Source organism: Meriones unguiculatus, chromosome 1 (genome assembly GCF_030254825.1).
Source record: "Meriones unguiculatus strain TT.TT164.6M chromosome 1, Bangor_MerUng_6.1, whole genome shotgun sequence".
NCBI classification, from domain to species: Eukaryota; Metazoa; Chordata; class Mammalia; order Rodentia; family Muridae; genus Meriones; species Meriones unguiculatus.
Genome location: NC_083349.1, coordinates 9,802,782 through 9,825,899, shown reverse-complemented (window position 1 = coordinate 9,825,899; position 23,118 = coordinate 9,802,782). Strand labels below are relative to the sequence as shown.

The 23,118-nt window shown below is 47.4% G+C and overlaps 1 protein-coding gene across 2 annotated transcripts in view; it reads left to right on the top strand.

The window, feature by feature from the left end:
• Positions 1 to 23,118, top strand: part of Chst15 (carbohydrate sulfotransferase 15) — an 80,337-nt gene that overhangs the window by 33,715 nt on the left and 23,504 nt on the right. For both annotated transcript variants that reach the window (XM_021636539.2, XM_060381254.1), the window contains 4 exons: positions 13,100 to 14,095; positions 14,854 to 15,193; positions 17,245 to 17,391; positions 21,212 to 21,368. In XM_021636539.2, coding sequence (XP_021492214.1) covers positions 13,403 to 14,095; positions 14,854 to 15,193; positions 17,245 to 17,391; positions 21,212 to 21,368 — 1,337 coding nt within the window. In that variant the 5' untranslated portion in view covers positions 13,100 to 13,402. The remainder of the gene's footprint in view (positions 1 to 13,099; positions 14,096 to 14,853; positions 15,194 to 17,244; positions 17,392 to 21,211; positions 21,369 to 23,118) is intronic.

The window sequence follows — 23,118 nt, the reverse complement described above, 5'->3', positions numbered from 1 at the left end:
AAACCTTGAGGTAACTCTTCCCTTGTTCTTTGCACCCAGCCCTTTAGTTTGGTCATCTCTAGCCTCAGGCGGTCCCTCTACATCATCTCCATGACGAGGACAGCAAGGAGTGCACATATATGAGGGCGAGAAGGGAAATTGAGGCCAAGGGTGTGGCTAAGCAGACTTTGTTCCAGCCCGTTTCTCTTTGCTCCTTTTTTGTTACTTGGCGTTTATTCTAACTTCACTGCCATTGTACTTGTAAGAGGAATACAGATGGAGCTGTGCAAGTGTGAGACAAAGTGCCCCGAGCTCCACCCACAGTCACTCTTGGAAACTGATTGATGTGGTATGTACTTGTCATCACACTCAATGGAAAGAGGGCCAGCTGGGGCTTCTGCTCTGTCTAGCTCTGCCTCCTGCTGTGTTGTGTTTTAGAGCAGGCCCTGCCCAGGGCCTGTGTCCCCCTCCCCACCCCCATCCCCCTTACTACAGAGCAACCACATTTCACATTTTACCTGTAGTAATGTGAATGGTCAGGAGCACATGAGGATAGTGGTGGGTCCATAGGACCTGCCAGTGCCTGTCCGGCTTCCCTCCACGTTACTTGAAAGGTGAAAGGTAGCATGATCTCTCATTTTACTACGTAATCTGCTACAACTTAATTTTAAAGTGATGTTAAAATTTAAACTTTCTAAACATGGAATTTTACATTTGTCCCTGTACCGCACCCCCTCATATTCTAGGTGTCTCCATGGCCACCCTGGGACAGATGCTCAGGTCACTTGCTTGCCTCTTGCCATACCTGGTGAGGGCTGGTCTGCCTGGGGACGGGTAGTGCATGCTCCATCCAGCTTCACCTCGTGAAACTGCCCAGAGGACACTGTCAGGTGAGCGCCACGCTCCTCCCATCAGAGGGGAAGAAATCCCACCGAACTACTTCAGGAGCTTCTGCCCATTCAAGGGTTAACCAGACTCTTATTTTGCTTATCTTTGAAAATAAAACAATATTTAAAAGTATTCAGATCAGGGAGGCCATCTGGTGGGGAGCGCACAGCTGCTTTCCTTCCAATTGTGCCTCCTCTAATTTATTCATTCTCGCGCTCTGCTGTGCACTTTGGAGATCATTATTCGCACTCTGTTTTCAGTGTGTGAGTTCTGTCCTGTGAGAGACCTGAAGGGCATCTCTGCTGGCCATCTCCTGCTACTCAGGACCTGCCCTCCTCTCCCCGGAGTCTGTCACAATGGGCAGGAAGGGTCTAGGGACACAAAGGTGGACAGAGTCACCCTGTCCCTTTGGGTCTCTCTCTCTCACTCCCACATATTTTCTCTCTCTCCTTCACTCTCTCTCACATACACACACAGACACACACACTCTCTCCTTCACACACACATATATACATACACATTCTCTCTCCTTCACTCTCTCATACACAGACACACACACTTTCCTTCACAAACACACACGCTGTCTCTCTGGGCACATCTTCTTTCATTCACACCCTCGGGCTGTGTTAGGGGAAAATTCTTGGAGGGTGACTACAATGCTAATGCTTAATTACTTTGTACAGCAGCCACATGAGAGCCAAAGTGTCAGAAAGTGTGTCTCTTTCCCCTGATAGTTAAGGTTTAGTGCTGCCTGGGCAGGAAATGTCACAAACAGACAGCAAGAGCAGTAACTGGTTCTCAGACACCTGAGTTCCTAATACTGGGCCCATTCAGCAGCACAAAACCTTTCACATTGGCTAGGAGAAGAAGTGGATGAGGGTCGCAGTGGGGAAGGGAGTTTGTCTGCAGTCACATGGCGATTTAACTGTTGCGGCTGGTGCCTGGTGCAGGTTCTGGGATTTTTAGATATCCAAACCCCCTCCCCTGGTCTGTGTTCTCTCCCAACTCTGTAAGTCACACCAAGCAGAAAGTATATGGCATTAAATTCACAGCTGAGCTACATGTACAGTGGGGACAGTGGTTATACTGTCTTTAATATTATCGGGATGCTTAAAGCCAGTCATCCACATTAACACTAGGCTGATGTATGGATACAAGTCAGTGTTCGCTGGTGTCATCCTTGTTACCAAGCAGCAAACACCCTATTCTGGAGCATTCCTAGGAACCCAATGGCCATACTGGGGTTTTCGTCTGTCACTAAGGTGGGGGTATTTACAGAGCACCAACCCACTCCGAGGCCCATTTTCTTCAGGGCTGAGCATGGTTGACCCTGTGCTGTGTGAAGCTCACGGTCTAGCCTGAGGAGACTCAAACCCAGGCTGGCCAATCAGGTGAGAGCTGACACATCATTCTGCCAGCCTCTGTTAGGGTGGCAGCTTCATTGAGTGTACAGGTCAAAGGTCCCAGGCTTTGCAGCCAAACAGATCTATTGTTGCCTAGTCACTGTGTGTGTCATTCCACTCAGGTGCAACCTATAGAAACCAAGCTTCATGCTTTGCTTTGGAGCCTGCCCACTGAAATAGTTCTAGGGAACATAGCCACTGGCTGGCAGTGTGAATCTGGGTATGTTTTTAACCTTTTTGTGCCTCAGTTTTCTACATACACTTTGAGGATCTGCATACTGACCCCGAGAGTTACTATTAAGAATGGTTGTCCGTGGCCTTCCACACATGGCTGACACTGTACTAGTACTCATTTCTTTCTTTTGCTCTTTCTGGGGTCATTGGAAACCCTGAGTCTTCATGCTCCCCTGGGGGTTCTGTGCAAAGGCCACAGTCACTATGTTCCCCAGAGCTGTTTTGGTGGGCAGGCTCCGAAGCAGAGTGTGAAGCTTTGGGTTCGGTAGGTTTGCACCTGAGTGGAGTGATGCGGACAGTTACCGGACAGGCTTGAGTGGAAGAGCCAGTGCCCCGGTGATTTGAATCACCACTGGAAATAATAAAACGAGTGCTCTAAAGTAGTTCCCCTACAGACACCCTGGGCTCAGAAAGAGAAAAGTGTCTCTTGTGTCACACAGACCTTTGGAGTCTTTTGTGCATGTGGAAATCATTGGGTGACTGCAGTGTGAGCATGTTTGAAGCCTCCTACCCACCATGCCTTTGTGGAGCAAACCTGAGTTATGTGGAGACTGATGGCGAGACTGGCATCTGGGTGTGTTTGACTGGGTCAGAGCTGGAGCAGATGGACAGACCCCACCCACCCACCTGCCCCTGCTGTCAGAGACTGTGGCTCTAGGAATTGACACTGTTGTTAGGGTGACTCTAGTCCCTAAGCCAGGGTGTGTCTTCCACAAGGTGCCTGGCACCAGGTGGGTTTGGGGGCTGTTCCTCTAATGGGGCTGAACAGTTCTAGGCTCACAAGGTGATTGTGTTTCCAGAGTCCCTGGAGTCTTTGCTCTGGAGTTCGCTGGATGCTTCTGAGCTCTGGGCTGTGTGGTCCTTACATTCATCATCCCAGCAATTGCAGGCTTGAGCATGGTGCAAGGGGCTGGTACCTTGTGATGAACAGATGGCGGGGGTCAGTTGGGCTGCTATTGGGAGAAAACCCATGATGAACCTTTAAGACTGATTGGCTCCTCTGGAGGCTGAGGAAACGAGGCCTGTGCTGACTTTTGACATTCGTTGAAAACCAGAGGCTGAGCAGCCGCAAAAGGCAGAAGGAAGTAATGATGGCAGGTTTTCGCTAAAGAGAAATTAGTTTCAGATGCTATTAAAACTGAAAGGGTAGTCCCCAGGTCATGGTTTCCATATGGCAAAGTTAAGGCCGAGAGAGAGAGAGAGAGAGAGAGAGACAAAGAGAGACAGAGAGATATATAGAGAGAGGCCATGGCTCATATCAGGTTGATCAGTCAATATTTGGGGCTGGTTTGGAAGATGTGAGGAGTTCTGCTCAGCACTCACCTGCTCACAGCTCTCTGCCATGCTGGAAGAGTGTTTATTTTAGTCTTTCAGATTTCAAAGCAGCCCTTCAAGGAAGCTCCCACTTGGTGCTCAGCCTCAAGAGCATTGCTACAACATGGCCAGTCTCAACAGAACCCATCCTGTCTACCTGTGCCTACAGGAGTAAGAATGGGCTTGTAGAGATGGTTCCTAGACCTGCCTTCTCTGTAAAGTCATTTCTGTTTCTGTGGTTTCAGGTGTGCCAGTGCACCTAGCCCTGCTTTTTCCTTCTGTCTGTGACCCCTTCTCTGTGCCGGACACATGGCACCAGAGCAGCCTGTGTCCCCTATCCCTTTTCTCTCTGGGTGTGAACTTATAGCACATCTGCTTCAAATGCAAGTGGGAACTGAGATTGTGTAAGATTCAGTGCCCCAGCCAACAAGGCCTTCAGAGAAGAAGTCTTGAAAGTGACCCACTTCATCTCCTGCTCTTTGTTTGTGCCTTCCTCCCCTCCCCTTCTCTGTGAGACAGAGAAGCTGGTATGTAGAAAGAATCTTGAAGGGGCCAGGCAAGGAAGGAACCCTGATCCTGGATGAACTGCTGGACCAGTAGAGCCTAAGCCAGATGGTGGGTTGAATTCAGGATGTCCCCCTGCAGGTACAGAGGTGAAGGTGGTGCCCAACGCCCTCGAGTCTCTTCCCCTATCTGTCTCTTATGAGCTACATGTTCTTGGGACGCAAATAATCGTGCTGCACCTGTTTTTTTTATAGAAGGCAGGACCGGATGAGCAGGTGCCTATAGGCAGTTATCAACTGCCTGGTTGATAACTCTAGAAAAGCATGGGTTCGCCTGGCCTCTGCCTATGCCTGCTATCATCTTCAAGATATGCTAGAGGCTTCCCACTGCGAATGGCTCATTGGAAATTCATAGGGGTCCTAGTTTCCTACAGACAATTAGAGACAATCATGATTCTGGAAATTTGGCTGCCACCTGCTTCTTCCTGGAATTTGTGACCTCACATTGGATGCAGATAGGGAAGTTAAATATCTGGGCATAGAATTGTAAGCATGTAGAAAGCAGGTGGCACTGGGGTGAGGCCCTGAGGCCCAGTCCAATGATGCAAAGACCGTGTTATACTTACGGAAACTTGCCGTGTGCCAGGTGGAGGTTACACATTTTCTGTATGTTACCTCTTCAAATTCATGCTGGAGGGCAACGATGGTTTTACTCCCATATTACACATGAAAACCTAAGTCTCAGGATGGCTCAGTTTATTGTATGAGTTCATAAAGCTGGTAACAGTTGAGCTGAATTAAAAGGCAGGTGTGCCCACTTTAAGGTTAAGCTTAATGCTTTGACTTCATGGAAATCTCTTTTTGCTGTGTCCCACCTTTCTACTAAATTGAGGCTCAGTGGGTATCATGCTGGGGTAAAGAGAGAGGAGGACTGTTTACTATGGAGATTGGATCTTTGTGAATATGCTTGTTTCCCACAAATATGGGTCATGAAATGATAGCTTTTTCTATGGACCGTTTCTACTCTGTAATGCATGTAAGGCCATTGGCACTAACAAAAACAACATTGATGGTGGAATTTTAATACAGTCAGGGATACAGTTTATAAAATCTCCTGTGGTATGCAAAGCATGGTGGTTCATGCCTTGTAGTTTGAGGACACCATAAGGGAATCTCTGTAAGTTCAAGGCCAGCCTGGCCTACATAGGGAGTTCTAGGGCAGCCAGGGGTACATTGTGAAACCTTGTTGTGTCAGTCCCACACAAGTTCCTTAAGAAGGAAGGCAAACAACTAAAAAGTAGCTTCAGGAAGTCCCTGAAATGGACAAGGCTCACTACGCTCCTCCCTGCCAGAGTAAGCAACAAAAGCTGGGAGTCCACCTCAGATGGGAGGGAGCTGAGCTCCATAGAATACTCTCAGACAAGACGAGCTAAAAAGAAGACTGAGACAGGACCAGCTGCCTGAAAGGAGCAGAAAGTATCCTGTCTGCCTGGAAGAGGTGTAGACCAACTGAGGCACCGGGAAAGGACACTCTTGAACCTGGTGAACTGCCTGCAGGCTGTGCAGTGTGCTTCAGGTTTCCCAACTTCTGTGAGCTGTCACCCATGCTGGCGTGGGCATAGCTGATGCAACTGTCTTTGAGTCATTTCTGCTCCCGTAAGTAACCTCGATAAAACTCATTGGTTCACCAGGCTAGACTTTGGTGGTATCTGTACTTTCGTCAGTCGTGGGCTACCTATCTTTGGTGAGTAGGTGTGTGTGTCCCCAGGAAAAGTCTTGTCACACAGCAGACCCTATCTCAAAAAAGAAAACTCCTGTGGTTCAAGTGATGCACGCTTGGTGCCAGGCAGGAAGTCTACTGATCATGGCCAGAGAATACTTGCAGCGGAAGCACTGATAAGTGGCTCCAGGCACTGGGAAAAATGAAATTTGGCAAGGAACCTATCAGGGTCAGATTACAGCAAGAGCTTGCTAGCGGAAGAGGACACAAGGGAGAAATGACGATAACCCCAAAGAGGCTAGAAGGAAGGTCTGTCCATCTTGTGGGGGGACTGGGCCCCGTTGTCCAGATAAGTGGAACAAAACAGCCATAGCTGTCGTAAACACAAATTTGCTTGAAGATAGTGGTGTGTGTGGGGGCAGTTGTGGCCTACCCTGGGAAGAACACTGGTTTCCAGCATTGCTATAGCATGGTGTTATCTGCTTTTGGTGTGAGGGGAGAGAGGCTTTCAGAACAAGGGGTCAGCCCCATGATTAGCTGTGTCTCTGGTGAGTTGTTTTGGCCTGTGTTGCCCCCTCATAAGCTTTTCATGCGCCCTGCAAAGCTCGTAACCGTTGTTGCAGCTCCACTGGTTTAATTCTGTAGCAGAGGATACTGGTGAGCTTTGACTGCACAGTGATTGACTAGAATGGCATCTCTGGAGGGGGTCTGGGTCACCCCTCCATGTTGGCTTTGGCTCTGTTTTCATGTGTCTGTCATTCTCCTATTGACACAGTCATGATCTTCTTTTGGTGACAGCAAAGGTGTCCGTGGGATGATTAGACACACCGGTGCCTTTTTGCCTGGGCTGGAGGTTGGCATGTGGTCTCTTCTTCCTCATTCTATTGGCCAAAGCAGGTCACCTGGCTCAAGATGAAAGGTGAAGAAACAGTCTACTCCTTTATTATAAAGTGTAAAATAAATCATGTGACAAGAGGGTGACTATACAGAGGAGTAATGAATAGGGCTCAGTAATACAGTCTACCCTAAGTGGTATTTTATGAGTAATAATTAGCATTCATACTACTATGGGTCAGCACTATGTATAGGCAATATTAAGTAACATTTATTAAGTGTTTATGATGGGTCACCCTCGTAAGTACGTTATATGTGTTAGCTCACTTGATACTCATTGCACTGCTAGGCTATAGGTCCTTTGATTATTCTCACTTATATTCAAGGAAACAGAGAGGAGAAAGTTTTAATGTCTTGTCAAGGTCAAACCCAAGCAATTTGGCCACAACATTCAGGCTCTTAACTCCCAAGCCGTGATTGATCTATGCCAGCCCGTACGCCATTTGACAATGCAGAGGCCCAGATAAGTGACTTGTTCTGAAGTCCCTTGGTAGACAAGAGCTTGGATTCCTGACCCACCTGATGACCACGTGCTTTCTACAGTGCTAGAGGACACTGAATGGCAAGGTGGGGAGCGGCTCTGTTCTGCTCATTGACTGTAAAACTCCAGGGAGATTGACACTGGCACCTGAGACATGGCAAGTGATGGTAAAGCTCTTACAGCATAAACAGGAAGCCCTGTGCCTATATCCCTAGCATCCATGGGGCTTGTAGACCAGCAAGACTATTTACATGGGTGATCCCTGGGTCATTGAGAGATGCTGTCTCAAAAAAATAATGATCAGAATGACTGATGATAACATTTGATGTGAACTCTTGCCTATCTCTATATGAGTGTGTGTGTGTGTGTGTGTGTGTGTGTGTTTGTATACCCCTCTGCCCCCACAAAGAGTAACATTGTTTATTGCTTGCACATAACTCTGTTGTCTGTTAGCTTTTTGTTTGGTTTCAGCAGCCTCTTTATGATATCTTTGAGCGAGTTAAAAAAAATTCCTCCCTCTACTTACTGATTAATATTCCTTGACAAAAAAAAAGAGTATTTTTATATACATAGCCCAAAGAGAGATGTCAGCATTTAGATATACTAACCGGAAGAAGGCTTTGTGTTTTAGTAAAGGTTAATTAAGACCCATCAAAAATTTCCCCTTAAAACATAAAAGTAAAATCATGTAATTAGCTATTTTCCCCTTTCTCCCCCCAGAGGGCATACATGAATGTTTCAGCTAAATGAAGCTATTTATTGAAGTCCATCTAGATTTCCTTTGAAGTTTCATACATCTTTTCTTCTGCTCTATCAGCTTCTAGCTACAATAATTTAATAAGTTTTTCCTAGGGTGAAATTGGATGCCCTTTATCGATCTTTCACTGAGGGGCATTCAATTACTTAATCTAAAGTGGTATTTCTGGGTCTCTCAATTACAATTTTGTTATAAATGGTTTGCTAATGATGCCTGGGGTACATAGGTTAATAGGGGGCATCCAAGCAAAGGCTGGGTAATTGAATGCTTTCTGTTTGGGGACCAGTTATCTGATCTCTCACAGTGGCACTGGGTTCCCACAGTTTGGGTCTACACCCACAGGGTGCAGTGTGGAGCCCTGGCCAGGAGGCAACAGAATGGTAATGGATCTCTGAGTGCCTTGGTTTACTACATGAATGAGAGCACCAAAGGTCCTATCTAGCTTGAGCCGGCTGGCACCAAGCACCAGCATTCCGGCCAGGTGAAGTGCAGGGGGAATGCATTACCTGTTTCTGAAGGGAGAACACTTGAGTGTTAAGTTTCTGAGTGGCTGTCCATGGGATCACCCGTGGTGTATGGGAAAAGGGAGTTAAGGAGCATGATGGCAATCCATTTTTCTTCTAGTACAGTCAGCGGATTGGATTCCTCTCCCCCACCCCCAGCTGTGTTATTTAATAGTTACACAGCTCATGGAGAGCCTTGGGAAAGAATATGTAGCTTGCCTCTCTTTATATACTTGGGCTAGTATCACTGCTAACTCTAGCCTTCAAGGCCATATAGAATCTAATCTCTACATTTCCTCCCGTGTGGCTGATACCTTTTCCAAACCAGCACAAGTCCCCAAGGATCTGTCCACAGGTAGTTCTCAGTGGCTTTGCCTTCCCCCAGAGCTTCCCCCTCCCTCGCTTCCCTCATCTTCATGGAACTGGGCTTTCTTCCTGTTCCTCAAGTGCTCAGTGGCAACTCTGAAGTCATTCTCTGCTCACTGTGTTTTGGATTCTGTCCTCTAAGACAGGCTCCACCTGCAGGACATTATACCCCCAAGGGAACTTTGCCCATGTCTAGACCTGGTTTTGCTTGTCCTGTCTCAGGGGCTCAAGGGCTGGGTGCTGCTCTAGTGGTGGAGGCCAAGGGTTCTGCTGAACACCCTGCCCATCCTACAGTGCAGGGACAGCTTGTGCTGTGAGGAATTATCCAGCCAGGCCCTGCATTGTGGCACCAAAGAGTCGACACCAAATACCTGTAGTCTGAGGGCTTATTTCAAAGAGCTTGCTGCACTTTAGATCTCTGACAGGAATGCTGGGTTTCCAACATCCACACTTGCCTCTGAACTGACCACAGAGGCAAAGGTTCCCAGGATTTCCAGGAAATCCCTGGAAGAATGCATCACTCTCCAGGAAGTGTTCATCAGGAGATTGTTGTTCAGGACTGTCTAGCAGTAACACAGCCAGTCAGGCACAGGGATGGCCAGGCATGAGGAAGAATACCCAGGATTCCTCTGTCTTCACCAAGCTCTGTGTGCTCATCAGCCCTGAAGCCCTCAGATCCTCGTGGTTTTGTGTTTGGGCAGAGGTCTCACGAAATAGGGGAGATGGCTTATGTCATCTGTCACCAGGGATTTGGGCTCTATCTCTTCTTCGTCCTATCTGAGAGTTTAAGCTTTAACCAAGGCTTGGTCTTTCTGAAGCCCAGTCCCCATCCTGAAACTCCTAGTGGCTCCTAGCTCCACTAAGGGTCACTTCATTAACATAACATCGGGTGTGGTTGAAAGGGGGCAGCTCTGAGCACCCAAGAAAGATTCCCAGTTGTGTGCTGGGGCGCTGAGGCTAAATACTAATTACATATGTCTGTCTACATGTACCTACATACTATATTTTATATTGACTTCTGGTCTCTACCCTAGAATATACCCAGCACACAGTCAGCTGTCAGAAAGTGTGTGCTGAACTAGTGAATGCATGAATGAAATGAGAACACACTGTATTAGAATGTTTTTGTTGTTGTTGGTGTTTTGTTCTTTTGTTTTTCAATGAGGAACGAATCCGTCTTGGAGTGGTTTGCCTATTGGAAGCACAGCTGCTAGGTAGAGGAACACTGGGCACGTTGGAGCCTGTCTTCTGTCCCATCCACACCCACTAAGATTGTCAGCTTCCCTGAGTCCTGAGATTTATTTGTTTTGCTTGAAATAAGATAGTATTGCTCTTGGTTAGGAATGTTCTGTCCGTTCTGTTGGGTTCAGATGATGTGCATTCTTGTTCTGTGGCTTCAAGGTCTTTGTTTTGTTTTTCTTTCTTTAATGAAAGCAAACAAACAAAAATTTTAACAGTAAGGCAGAAGGGTGTGAACACCCTCCCACCGAGTGCCTGCTTGGAGCCTCATTTTAAATCCTGCTTTGGCCTTGTCTTTGACAAGTGAAAAAAAAATGTTTTCTTGGCTTCAGAGATGGAGTTTCCAAGGAGGGATCTTGCCCTTTTGTTTCTTTCATTTGGAAGAATTGTTTGTACCAAGCAATGGGTCATGGGTGATGGAACACGCTGTAAGCAGAGGCTCTTGACATGCCCTGCCAGCTGCCCCAGTGAGACCCTGGGACCCAGCTTGGTCCCAGGGCGTCTCCTCCCATGCTCCTCCTCAAGTCCCCATGCACCTCCAGCTGTCCCAGGTTCGGTCTGACTCTCAGCCCCTCAGCCCCAGTACTTCTCAATCTGGCCTCCTGGTTATAGTGATGATTCCCAGACCTACTCTATATGGTGTGTGTGTGTGTGTGATCTTGGGGCACATGCCATGGTATGTGTGTGAAGGTATGTGTGCTTGTCTTCCACCTTTCTATGAGGCTGAGTCTCTTGTTCACTGCTGCATCTCTCAGGTTATCGAGTCTTCAAACTTCTGGCAATTGTCCTGCCTCTGCCTCCCATTTTCCATAAAATAAAGTGTGGGTCGAGGGGATCTGAAGCCTTTTATGTGGGTTCTGGGGATCTGAACTCCGGTCGCCGTGCTCACATAGAAAGTGCTTTATCCACCGAGCCATCTCCTCAGTCCTGTACAATGCAACGCTTGTTTATTATATTTCTGGCTGTGGATTTACAAGGCTCATTTTCATAGGAAAGATCTACAAAGTGCTGCTGAAATGAACTGTATAGAATCTGTCCAGTTCACCTCTCCTCTAAATATTTAAGCACAAATGCTGGCAGCACACAGAACACTCTGTGGGTGGAAGAAACATCACTTGGCTAATTCCTTGCCAACGTATTTCAAGAAAACACGGGCTTTAGATCCCAGTGACATGAAGGTTTCTACTGTAGGGTTGTGACGTTGTGACTGTTTATATGTACAGCCTGTAATGAAGGCTTAGTTAATGCCCCTTCTCTGGGGACAGAGGCTTGTTTGAGGTGTACAATGGGACTTGAGTCCACCGCCCTTGGGCAATTGCCAACCCAAGGAAAAAGAATGTGGCTTAGGGTCTCCCATCTGGGATTGTGTATTACATGCTTTTAGAACTCACTGCCGGTTAAAGATTGTAATGTGGCTAGTGAGGACTGTTCGCTATGCTGTGTACATTTCCTGGGTCACCAAACACATGTCAGGCCTATAGAAACTCTTTACACACATTAATTAATTTCCTGCCTTAAAAAAAGTTACAAGGGAATACTATTATTATTCTAATTTTACTGGTCCTTGAGGAAATGAGAACTCAGAGAGGTTGAATAGCTTAAGGTCACACAGCCAGTGGGTGGGCGTTTATGGCAGCTAGAAAAAGTCAGGCTTTTTCATTAGTCATCTATTGCTCCTTTAATGACATCTCCAAAGAAGTGTCATTTGGGGAAAAAAATACACTTTAGAACCATGGCATTATGTTAATGGATTTTTAAGAATCGGGTCTTTCCTGGGATGATGAAAGTGAAAAATGACTTCGGGGTCTGAAGTGTTACGTGCCTGGGGGGAATACTGTACATTGGATTTAATTGCTTAATAACTTAAAGTCAGATGGTTTTTTTCATATGATACACTTGACTGAAAGAGAGGATCATTTCATTGTTGCTAAATTTTCATTAACTTTTGCTTCTTAAGCTGTGGCTGAGAGACTATGGAGGCTGTGAGGAGACAGCCTGGTTTCCTGTGTGTTTCCTTACCCTTTCCATCCCCCTCCTTACCACTCTTCAGATTTATCATTGAGCTAAAAAATGGTGTTTTGATTCTTCCCTCAAACTGGAAGTCATTGATGGTCCTTCCTCCCTCTATCCCTCCCTCCCTTCAACTTGACAAAAGCTAAAGTTATATGGGAAGAGAAATCTCAACTGAGAAAAGTCCCCCATCAGATTGGCCTGTAAGGCACATCTTTAGAGCAGTTTCTTGCTAATGACTGACATGGCCCAGCTCTCTGTGGGTGTTTCCACTCCTGGGCTAATGGTCCTGGGTTGTGTAAGAAAACAGGCTGAGCAAGCTATGAGGAGCCAGCCAGTAAGTAGTGCTTCTCCATGGCCTCTGTCTCCAGGTTCCTGCCCTGACTTCTTTCAATGATGGACTGTGGTGAGGAAGTGTAAGATGAAGTAATCCTTTCCCTCCCAAGTCACTTTTGGTCACGGTGTTTTATCATAGCAGCAGAAACCCAAGGAAGATACTGTGTGTGGATCTGACGTCATTACACAATCTTGAGACACTGAGATATCATAGCTCAGATATGTGAATACATGGGTTATGCAAAGTGTGGTGTTTGGGGTCACATTTGGTGACAGAGCATGAGCCCTGAACCCACGCACAAAAGCCCCCAAAATCTTCATTTTTCTTGTATGATCTGTGACTTGCTTATGAGCAAGAAAGTGTGACTGAAACGGAACGGTGGAAGAGGGAGATGTATGTTTGCTCTTCTCTGGGATAAGAGTGTATAAGTTACCACATAATGCAATAAAACTTATCTTTGTTTATGTTTAGGTTGCCTGGCATTCATAAGAATCTGCTCCCCATGAGGAAAAAACATTCTGGAGGAATGCCAGTCTTCCTGTCGGTGAGGAGCCCATGATGTCTGCTAATCTCCAGTGCGGCTCCATGCTCTCCTCGGATGCCACTTCAACTTTCTTTGGTGCCATGGGAAAAACCTGAAGCACGAGCAAAATTGCTTCCAAACCTGTGGCTGCCTCAGTGTTGCATGGCTGGTGCACAACAGACAGTTGGCAATTGCTTTTTTTGTGCTGTCCTCCATATCTGAACCAAAGAATGCGTCTCATTCTCTAGTGCATGGGTGTCTGCTGTCTTCTGCATTTGTTTCTGCTGCTTGTGCCTTCCCCCTGTCTTCTGTCATCACAGGAAACCCTTGAAGTTTCTCAGTGGACTCCTCGAAGGCTGGCCCATGGCACTCTAAGCCAGCTCTCCAAGGTCTCTACCATGAGGCACTGCATCAATTGCTGCATACAGCTGTTCCCCGAAGACACACACAAACAGCAAGTTGCCTGCCAAGGAGGCCCCCATCATAGTCACCAGGCGTGCCCCACTTGCAAGGGAGAAAACAAAATTCTGTTTCGTGTGGACAGTAAGCAGATGAACTTGCTTGCTGTTCTCAAAGTGAGGACCGAGAGCAATGAGAACTGGGGTTGGTTTTTGCGCTTCAGGAAGGGGAAGCAATGTAGCCTGGTCTTTGGATTGATAATAATGACCTTGGTGATGGCTTCTTACATCCTTTCTGGGGCTCATCAAGAGCTTCTGATTTCATCCCCTTTCCATTATGGGGGTTTTCCCAGCAACCCCAGCTTGATGGACAGCGAGAACCCAGGTGATGTGAAAGAGCATCACTACCAGCCTTCTGTAAATAATATCTCCTATGTGAAGGACTATCCAAGCATTAAGCTAATTATCGACAGCATTGCTGCCAGGATTGAGTTTACGACCAGGCAGCTCCCAGACTTACAAGATCTCAAGAGACAAGAGTTGCACGTGAGTAGCTGCCGGTCAGTCTTCATGATTGGCTTTTAAAGAATGGGTTCTTCCTCCCCTACTGGCGTCTTTGGGAACATGACAGCCACTTCCTGGATGTCTTACAGCAAGGATAATTTGACAGCCTCTGGGATGAGAAAGCACTGTGTACTTATGCTATGGAAACGCCAAGGAGGGAGTTTGCTGTCCCAAACGGCCCTAGAGATGTTTAAAGATCATCTCTTCTCATCATTGCCATTTGGGGACTTCTTGCCTGCAATGGGGTCATGGTGGTTTAAGTTGCTTTTATAGATCACCATCATTTAGTATTTTTTAAAAAGATTTATTTTCAGCCATGTGTGTATGTGTATGCCTATATAGAGGTATGTGCATGTGAGGGCATGTGCCCATGAAAGCGAGTGGAAGCTGAATCCCCTGAACTGGAGGCACAGGTGGTTGTTAGCTGCCTGATGTGGGTGCTGGGAGCCAAACTCTGATCTTGTGGAAGAGCAGTGCACACTCTTAACTACTGAGCCACTTCTCCAGACCTGTCATTTAGATTTTGTTGTTGTTGGGACAGAGTCTCTCTGTATGTAGCCTTGGTTGTCCTGGAACTCACTGTGTAGACAAGGCTGGCCTGGAACTCACAGAGACCCACCTGCCTCTACTTCCCGAGTGTAGGGATTACAGTTGTGGGTCACCACTCGTATTTGAGAAAATGTTTTTTTTGCTAATTGTTTTCCTTCACTGTGTCCGTCTTCTTTTGTCTTTGATTGCAGATGTTTTCCGTAATCCCCAGTAAATTCCTCCCGAACAGCAAGAGCCCCTGTTGGTATGAGGAGTTCTCCGGCAGGAACAACACTGACCCCTACCTGACCAATTCCTATGTGCTGTACTCCAAGCGGTTCCGCTCCACCTTCGACACTCTGCGAAAGGCCTTCTGGGGCCACCTGTCTCACGTGCGTGGCAAGCACTTTCGCCTGCGCTGCCTGCCGTACTTCTACATCATCGGGCAGCCCAAGTGTGGGACTACTGACCTCTATGACCGCCTTCGCCTGCATCCAGAAGTGAAATTCTCAGCCATCAAGGAGCCCCATTGGTGGACCCGGAAGCGTTTTGGTGAGTGTTGGGTCTCGTGGTTTCCTTAGTCATTCTGTGGATGCATGTTGTTGTGGCAGATGAGGGATGGGTATGAGATTCGGTGGAGGAAGGCAAGGTAAAGTTGGAGAGATGATATATCGAGATTCAGAGACATGGCACTTGTCATTAGATAGTCACATTCATCTGTCTTGTGGCATAGCAACAAAACGCCAGTGTTTATTTGGTTTGTGATTCTCGGGGCTAAAGTTTCCAAAAAGTCTTTTGTCGAAGTCCTGGTGAGAGGCTGCTGGTTACATCCCAAGATGGCAGAGAAAGAAAATGGTGACTGGCCACAGGCAGCAGAGGCCAAATTTGTGGCGGGGCCTGGCTTTATAGTAACCCACTCTCACAGGAGCAGAATCACTCCCAAGGAATAACTCCCATAACCTAGTCACTTTCCACTGTGCTTTCCAAGGGTTCCATGACCCTCAGTACCCTGCCCTGAGTACCAGCCTCACACGAGCCTCTGGGGGATGCACTCAAACCATGGCAGCGATTCACAGGCAAAGACACACCTAAGTGAGGTCCTGGCTGAGTGTTAGCTTGTGCAGGGCAAGTGGGCAGGTGCATAATGGAAACTTCTTGTTAATGTTGGGGTGTGTGCGTGTGTGAGAGACTGAGAGTTACAGCCCTAGCTCTTTTAGTTCTCCCAAAGAACTTTAACACCCAACCTTAACAGGGATCAATATATGCCAGGAACTGGGGTGGCTGGCACCCAGCCCTGGGTTGCTTTACTGAAGCCATCACACCTGGAGGAGACATAACCGTGGGCCTCAGCTGTGTGACCTGCCCTGTCTACCTCATGTGTCTGAAATGCAGTGGAGATACATATCATCCCTGGTCAACAGGGTTGATTGTGGGCACCGCCTGCCTTGCCCCGCCTTGCAGGCTGGTTTCTGTTCCACCCAGCCCCAGGCACCCTGTGGCCCTTGGTCACTGTTTCCCGTCTGTAACCTTTTCGTCCTGCCAGGAGACATTTGGTCACTGAAGCTAATGGGTGATACATGGCCTGTTGTCTGCCAAAGTTTGGGCAGACCATGAAGGCAGTTTCCATATAAAGGACCCAGGTCACTAGAAGAGAATCTTAAGACGTTTTCCTTAGGCTAACTTTTCCTGACAGATGTTTGATTTCATCCTTTTGATGTTCGTTCTGGAGTGGTTTAGCAGTAGCCGTGGAGTAGCCAAGGTCTAATGCATTTGATGTGCGCGTCTGAACACATACTCTCCCACTCCAGCCTGTGTTTCTCCTGAAGAGAAACCAGCTTCCTCCTGGCAGGAAGGAGGGAGGAACAGGGCAGGGCATGCCTCGGCTGCTAATATTCAATGTCACCTTGAGTCTCCTGTTATGTTGGCCAGAACTGTTCTCTTTCTGCTTTGCAGTACCTTTGGTAGCTGAGATGCCAGGCAGTATATGTCTTTAAATGTTTACAAGCTATTTTAAGGCAGGGAACAAACTTCAGATGTGTGTGTCCATGAAGGGGACCCTCAGTTCACCTCACTGTTTGGACAAGTGGCAGTGCACTTGTCGGAATACGTCCATATGAAGCACCTGTTGGCGAGCGCCTGAAGGTGACAGGATGCTGCTTCCTTGCTGCCTACCTTTTGTCCTTCTTTATATTTGGCACGCCTAGGTGCCAAATCATAGGTGCCACCACTGTGGCACACCACTGTGTGTCTGCTTTCATCGTGATTGGTGAAAATGGCGATCAGCTCTCAACTCTAGCCCGCCGCGTATCCCCTTTTCTGCCTCTTGAATAGGCGTGGTGTCTTGTAAGTGGCCACTACCCGGTGGCAGTGGTGATGTCTTTCACTCTGTGAGGCGTGTGCACCCTGAAGCAGGCAGGTATTGACAGAGCTCGCCATCCCACACCCACGCACCTCCTCCAGAAGCTTAGCTGCATCAAGCTTTTCGCTGCTAAAGTTAGGTCCCCTGGGCTTTTCCCTCCTTCTCTGGTCATGCTCCAGGAGGTCACCACCCCATCCATCAGTGGCAATGCTGCCTTCAGTAACTCACTTCTTGGTTCCTGTAGGAATCGTCCGCCTGAGGGATGGACTACGAGACCGCTACCCTGTAGAAGATTACCTGGACCTCTTTGACTTGGCTGCACATCAGATCCATCAAGGACTGCAGGCTGCCTCTGCAGAGCAGCCGAGCAAGATGAATAAAATCATTATTGGTAGGTAACTTCAGGGGACCTGGCAGAAGCTTCCTCTTTGGGGTCCTGGCCCATATTCTGGGCCTAGCGCTGTCTCACCTGCAGAGTGTTTGCAGGTGAGTCCCTTCCCCATGCGGCGATCGCTCTTAATCACTCTTCGTCCCAGGTGAAACAGCCACATCATTTGTACCGTTACTCTAAAGCAGAAACATTCAGTGAGCTTGCTTATTCTGTGCAGACTCAAGGATAACTGAAATGGCTTTTTAAGAAAGTTCCCCCTTTGTTGTTCCTTAAATTAAGCAGGTGTGTTTTCCTTCTTTCCACACTGGCCTGATTGGAGTTAGCTTTCTGATGAGTCACTGATGGAATGTGAGGACTGCGGGAAGGAGGCAGCATTTCCTCTTGGTCTCAGCAGGGCTCTGCACGCTCCCTGGCACGAGTCTCCGTGTAACCCAAGCGCCTTTAAGCATTCAAAATGAAGTTGTTCGAGCAGCTTGTGCTCAGGACGTGGAGGCTGGAGAATCTTGAGTTTGAGGCGTGCTTGGGCTCTTTAGCAAGACTGTGTCTGAACATAGCAAAACTAAGCAAAGCCATACAAATGAAGCAAAGGAAGATGAGACAAACTGAGATCTCTTGATTAAAAAAAAAAAAATTGTAAGAAAGTTTTATTGAAAATTTAAGCCAGACAGTGGTAGCAGCAATACATACCTTTAATCCCAGCACTTAGGAGGCAGAGGCAGGTGAATCTGAGTTTGAGGCCAGCCTGATCGACTGAGTGAGTTCCAGGGCTACATAGGGAAACCCTGTCTCAGAAAAACAAACAAAGAAACAAACAACACAAGAAAAGAAAAACATTTTAATTTAGTTGTTTATATTTAGATGTGCACATTTTGATACGCAGACGTAATGAAATGATTGCTGCAGCTAATTAAATTAGCATATTTGTTTCCTCACAGCTCCCTTCATCCTTTACAATCTTTCAAATGGTGGTAAGAGTACCTGAACCCCATCCCCCACCCCCAGCAAACGACGGCACACAGTGGGGCATTGCTGTCTCCAGGTCTGACTGTGCTTTGGATGCGAGACTCATCTCATCCGACAAAACTCCTTTTTCGTCAGACTCAGCTTGAGATGAGGCGTTTATCTCCGACGCCTTCTGAAAAGGAGAAATTGAATCATACATTTCATTTAAATTGGTTCCCTGAGGCAATGATCTGTTTTGTGTTCCTGGATCCATTACATTTTGATTTTCTAAATCAAATGAATCTCTTGGTGAGCAGGGGAGATTGTGACCAGCCGCTTGGATGAGGACCCTGTCCCTGACTGAGGAGATTCTGGCATCTGTCGAAGTACCAAAACCTGGACTGATGGCTGGATTGATTTTTTTTTTTTTTTTTTTTTTTTTTAATTCTTAAGTAAAATCTCTGAGAGCCACTGGGAATGTACTCTATCTACCCCACAATTACAGTATGAATTGCCTGTTAGACTTTTTTTTTTTTAATTTCAAACTCAGGGGTGCAAACACCCCATTTAATAGTCTAATTAATATTTTGCTGAGACTCCCATACCATATGCCTCTGGGGAAATCTCAGGATCTATGAAAGAGCTAAAAATATTCCACCCAAAGCCGAGAAACAGACTTAGAAAATGAATGAGAAAGGAAAGCTTTAATTTGGGTTCCTAATTATAGTTACTGCTATATTTTAAAAAGAACAAGAAATAAAAAAAATGTCATGCTGATATTTACACCAAGCCAGGTTTGGTGCTGTGTCTTGTGATGGCCTCTTGGTGTGACAGGCAGTGTGGAGAAGCAGCTGACAAAGTGGCATCTGGCTCTGCCTGTCACCAGCCAGCTCTATGCCACGTGATAAGTCAGGTCTTTGTTTTCATCCCAGTCTATAGGTCCATAATCTGTAAGGTGGGATGGCTGGATCAGATCAGGACCCGCTTCTCCCAGCCCTGGAATGTAGTTCAGCCCCTTTCACTCTTCCTCCCAATGAAGGCTTTGTCAGAGGTCAAAGGGTCACATCACCTTGGGTGCTAGGCCATGGGTCAGAGGAGACCTTTTCTCTCAGCAGCTGCTGGGCAGAGAGACACTCAGGTGCTCAGGACTGAGGCAGCCAGGTTCTGTGGGATGCTGACGGGCCCTGCTCTGCCTGCAAGGTACCTTGTTTCTGCTTGGTAGCTGGTGGATTCTTGAATTTCTGATTTCCTCTTAGAGGAGACAGCCCATGCCTGCCTTGTTTCCCTCCTCGATGCCCGGTGGGGCATGAATTAGATATCAAAGGAACGCTTCCTGGGTGGATGAGGGCTGGGTGAACAGATAGACGGGAAGATGGTCCAATGGTTCTAGAGCCAGCTCCGTTTTGACATCGGGCAGAATTTGTGCCAGTTGTGGTGTAGAAACTCCACTTGCATCTCATATCCCCTCCTTCACTGTGAGCCGATTTGCCAAAGGATGTCTGATAAACTTGTCTTTTCTCTCCTTGTTATGTTTAACAAACAACTAAGAAAGGAAAGAAGGCTTGGATGGAAATGTTCACCTGACATAATCTCAGACCAAGCTGGAGAAATGGGCCCTCTATCTTGACGCATGACTATAAGATGCTTATCACTGATCAGGGAATCTCTTTTTGCTTGGCCTGTCTCCGAGTGAGTGACATTGAGATATGGCGCATGGTCCATGTCCAGAAATCAAGTGTAGATCTGACCGGCTTGTTCACCCGAAGGAATAGGCTGGGGGTAGTAGTGGCTATGGAAGGGGTGGGAACCAGTTATCCTCTCCCTAGATCCCTGGAGTCCCGTTCCTTCTTCATTTCTGCAGACAGTCACAAAACAAAACAAGATGAATAGGGCTGAAGATGGTTCATGCAGGGCGCTTGTTGCGCAAGTGTCAGGACCTGGAGTTTGGATTTCTAGCACCCATGAGAAAGCTGGGCATGGCTATATGCTCTTGTAACCCCAGTGGGCTTGCTGGATAGCCTGTCTAGGCAATCGGCAAGCTCTGGGTTTCAGTGAGAGACCCAGATGAAAAAAGATAGAGCAATAGGAGGCATTCCTTGTTGACTTCCGGTCTTTATAAGCAGGTGCGCATACGTGTGCACATAGGGATAGATGTCGCACACCCCGCCCCATACACAACAGCAACAATAGTAATTAGTTCAGTTATCCAAGAGTCTGTGTTGTTGGAAGTGCCTGTGTCTTGGACTCACCTCTCTCCCCAAAGCTCCACTTCACATTTTCATCCTTCTGTTGGGCGGACTCTGATTAACTGGGTTGGGCTCTGTTCATCCATCCAGCATAAAGTGCTGCCTGTATAAAGAGCAGGGGAGAGGTGTGGGCAGTAGACAGCCGGCCGTGTGGGGAGGGGGAGGCTGAAGCTGAGACTCCCTGGGCCTCTGGCAAAGTCTTCCTCTCATGTGGTCCTAGATTACACCTAAATGTTATGGTTCCAAGGAAAGATAGATGTGAACTGTGTTCAAGTTTCCATCGAGTGTCTGCTTTCCTTCCTGATGGCTTTGAGGGAAGCCGTTTCGTAGAGTCTCAGTGGGCCCTTAAAATTGCCACGGAGCTATGAGCTGCCAGCAAAGCTAAATATTGTGAAATTAAAGTCCTAGGTGTTAGTAAAGGTTATATTTTTGTTCATCCTGGAGGAAGAAGCTGGGGGTGGGGGTGGCTGTGGCAGGGGTGGGTACCTCTCACCAGATGGCTGCCAACAATGCCCGATAAGCTTGTCTGTCATGGCTATTTAAGAGGAAGGTGCAGGAGCCAGGCTTGGCCTCTGGCTCACAGTGGGAGCCCATACCCTATGGCCTAGCATCTGCTCTGTGTCTGTTTGCAGGAGAGGCCAGCGCCTCTACCATGTGGGACAACAATGCCTGGACCTTCTTCTATGACAACAGCACAGATGGCGAGCCACCATTCCTGACCCAAGACTTCATCCATGCCTTTCAGCCTGAAGCCAAGCTCATTGTCATGCTCAGGGACCCCGTGGAGAGGTGAGTGTGGGAGGGTGCCATGCTTTGCATTGTTTTTGGTGAAAAGAAAGGGCTTTTTGGAGCACAGTGTTTCCATCTCATCACAGACAAGAGCTGCCCGTTTAAGAAAAATAATAAACAAGCTTAACTTGCCATGTTTCTGCTGTTTCTTACATAAATGTTATTTTTAGGCCAATCCTCCATGCATTTAAACAAACTGTGGCCTATTCTCTTAGCAGCTTTGACTGTGGTCTGTGGGTGTTAGCCTCTGGTGGGTGGGTCTGACCAAGGGACACAGGATACAAGTGCTGTTACGGCCTGGGGTTACCCTTAGCGTCAGGGGTGTTGGGGTTCTCGGTGTGCTCTGGTTCCCAGAATTCCTTATTTCTTTAGTTGGTGAGTCCCCTTCAGTCATTAGCTCTTAATGTATGTCCCTATAACCCTTACCGGCCCTCTCACCCCACCCCACCCCCACCTCCCTGGAAACCAAAGACTGGGGCTTGCATGAGGCATTGCTGATGGAGTTGAACAAATAGCACGAGAGTGGTGACGCTGTGTGTACTGTAGACTGCCAGGATCTTTATGTCACTTAGACTGCTGTGCCCTCCAGATACCGTCACATCAGGAACAGGGGGTCTGGTCTCAAGATGTCCAGTCTAGGTCAGAACAGCTATCTGCAGATGAACTGTCTTTTTTCCACACTTTGTTCCCACTTATTCTCCTGTATACAATCCAGTCTAATCATTTCCAACTAAGATAGCTACCTGATGTTTAAAGACAAGGCCTGCAGCCCTTTGTGCCTTATTTTCTATGTGTTTCTTTAAGTTGAATTATGACCCCTGCCCTAGATAACATATGTTGAAATCCTAAGTCCTGGTAGCTTTATCTGGAAATTGGGCCTTTGCAGATGAATTAGGGAATTTAACCGTGTGAAGAGATTGAAGGATGTGGCCACAAGCCAGGGGATGCCAGGACCGCTGCACCCATTAGAAGCTGGGAGAGAGGTGTAGGGGGTCAGAAGAAGCCAACACCTACATTTCACAAACCTGGCTTCCTGAATGACGGATGAAGATCTTCCTGTCCTGTGCCAGTGGTGTGTGGCATTTTGTTACCACAGCCCTAGGAAATGCCTATTTGATTTCCTCCTCAGATGGCATGGCTTCCTGGCCTGACTGTAATGATAGCTGCGTTTGCTGTGGAGGTATTAGGGGATACACCCGAAACTGTGAAGGAAACAGGCTGTGTATGCTCTCCCATGCAGATAGCTATTAGTTATGTTTTTTGTGTGTTCTTCCAGACTTCTCTTCTGTCAGGTGCACATGTGTGCCATGTGTGTGCATCTGTGAGCACAGGTTTGTGACTATGAAGTCTAGCCTCTAGGGTTGCTGCCCAAGAGCACATGGTTGCCATTCTCACTTGCTGAGCAGGGTTTCCAAATTTTCATGAGGCTCCAGTGGGGCTCCAGCTCTTCTTTAGAAGACTACTGGACAGGGACCACCTCTCTGGGGCACAGAAGCCTCCTAGGTCTACACTATGGGACAGCCACTGCATGGGGTTCCCAAGGCAGCCGTCCACTTCTCTTCTAGGCAGGAAGTTGACTGTTTTTTTTTTTTGTTTGTTTGTTGTTGTTGTTGTTTTGTTTTCATGGAGTAGGCTGGGTTTTCCTGGCCCAGAACAGCTGAGCGGGGGGGTACATTCTTGTGGACAGGATTGCATAACTCTGCAAAAGACAGGCTTGAGGAAACTGACCCTCACTACCCACTGAGGTATT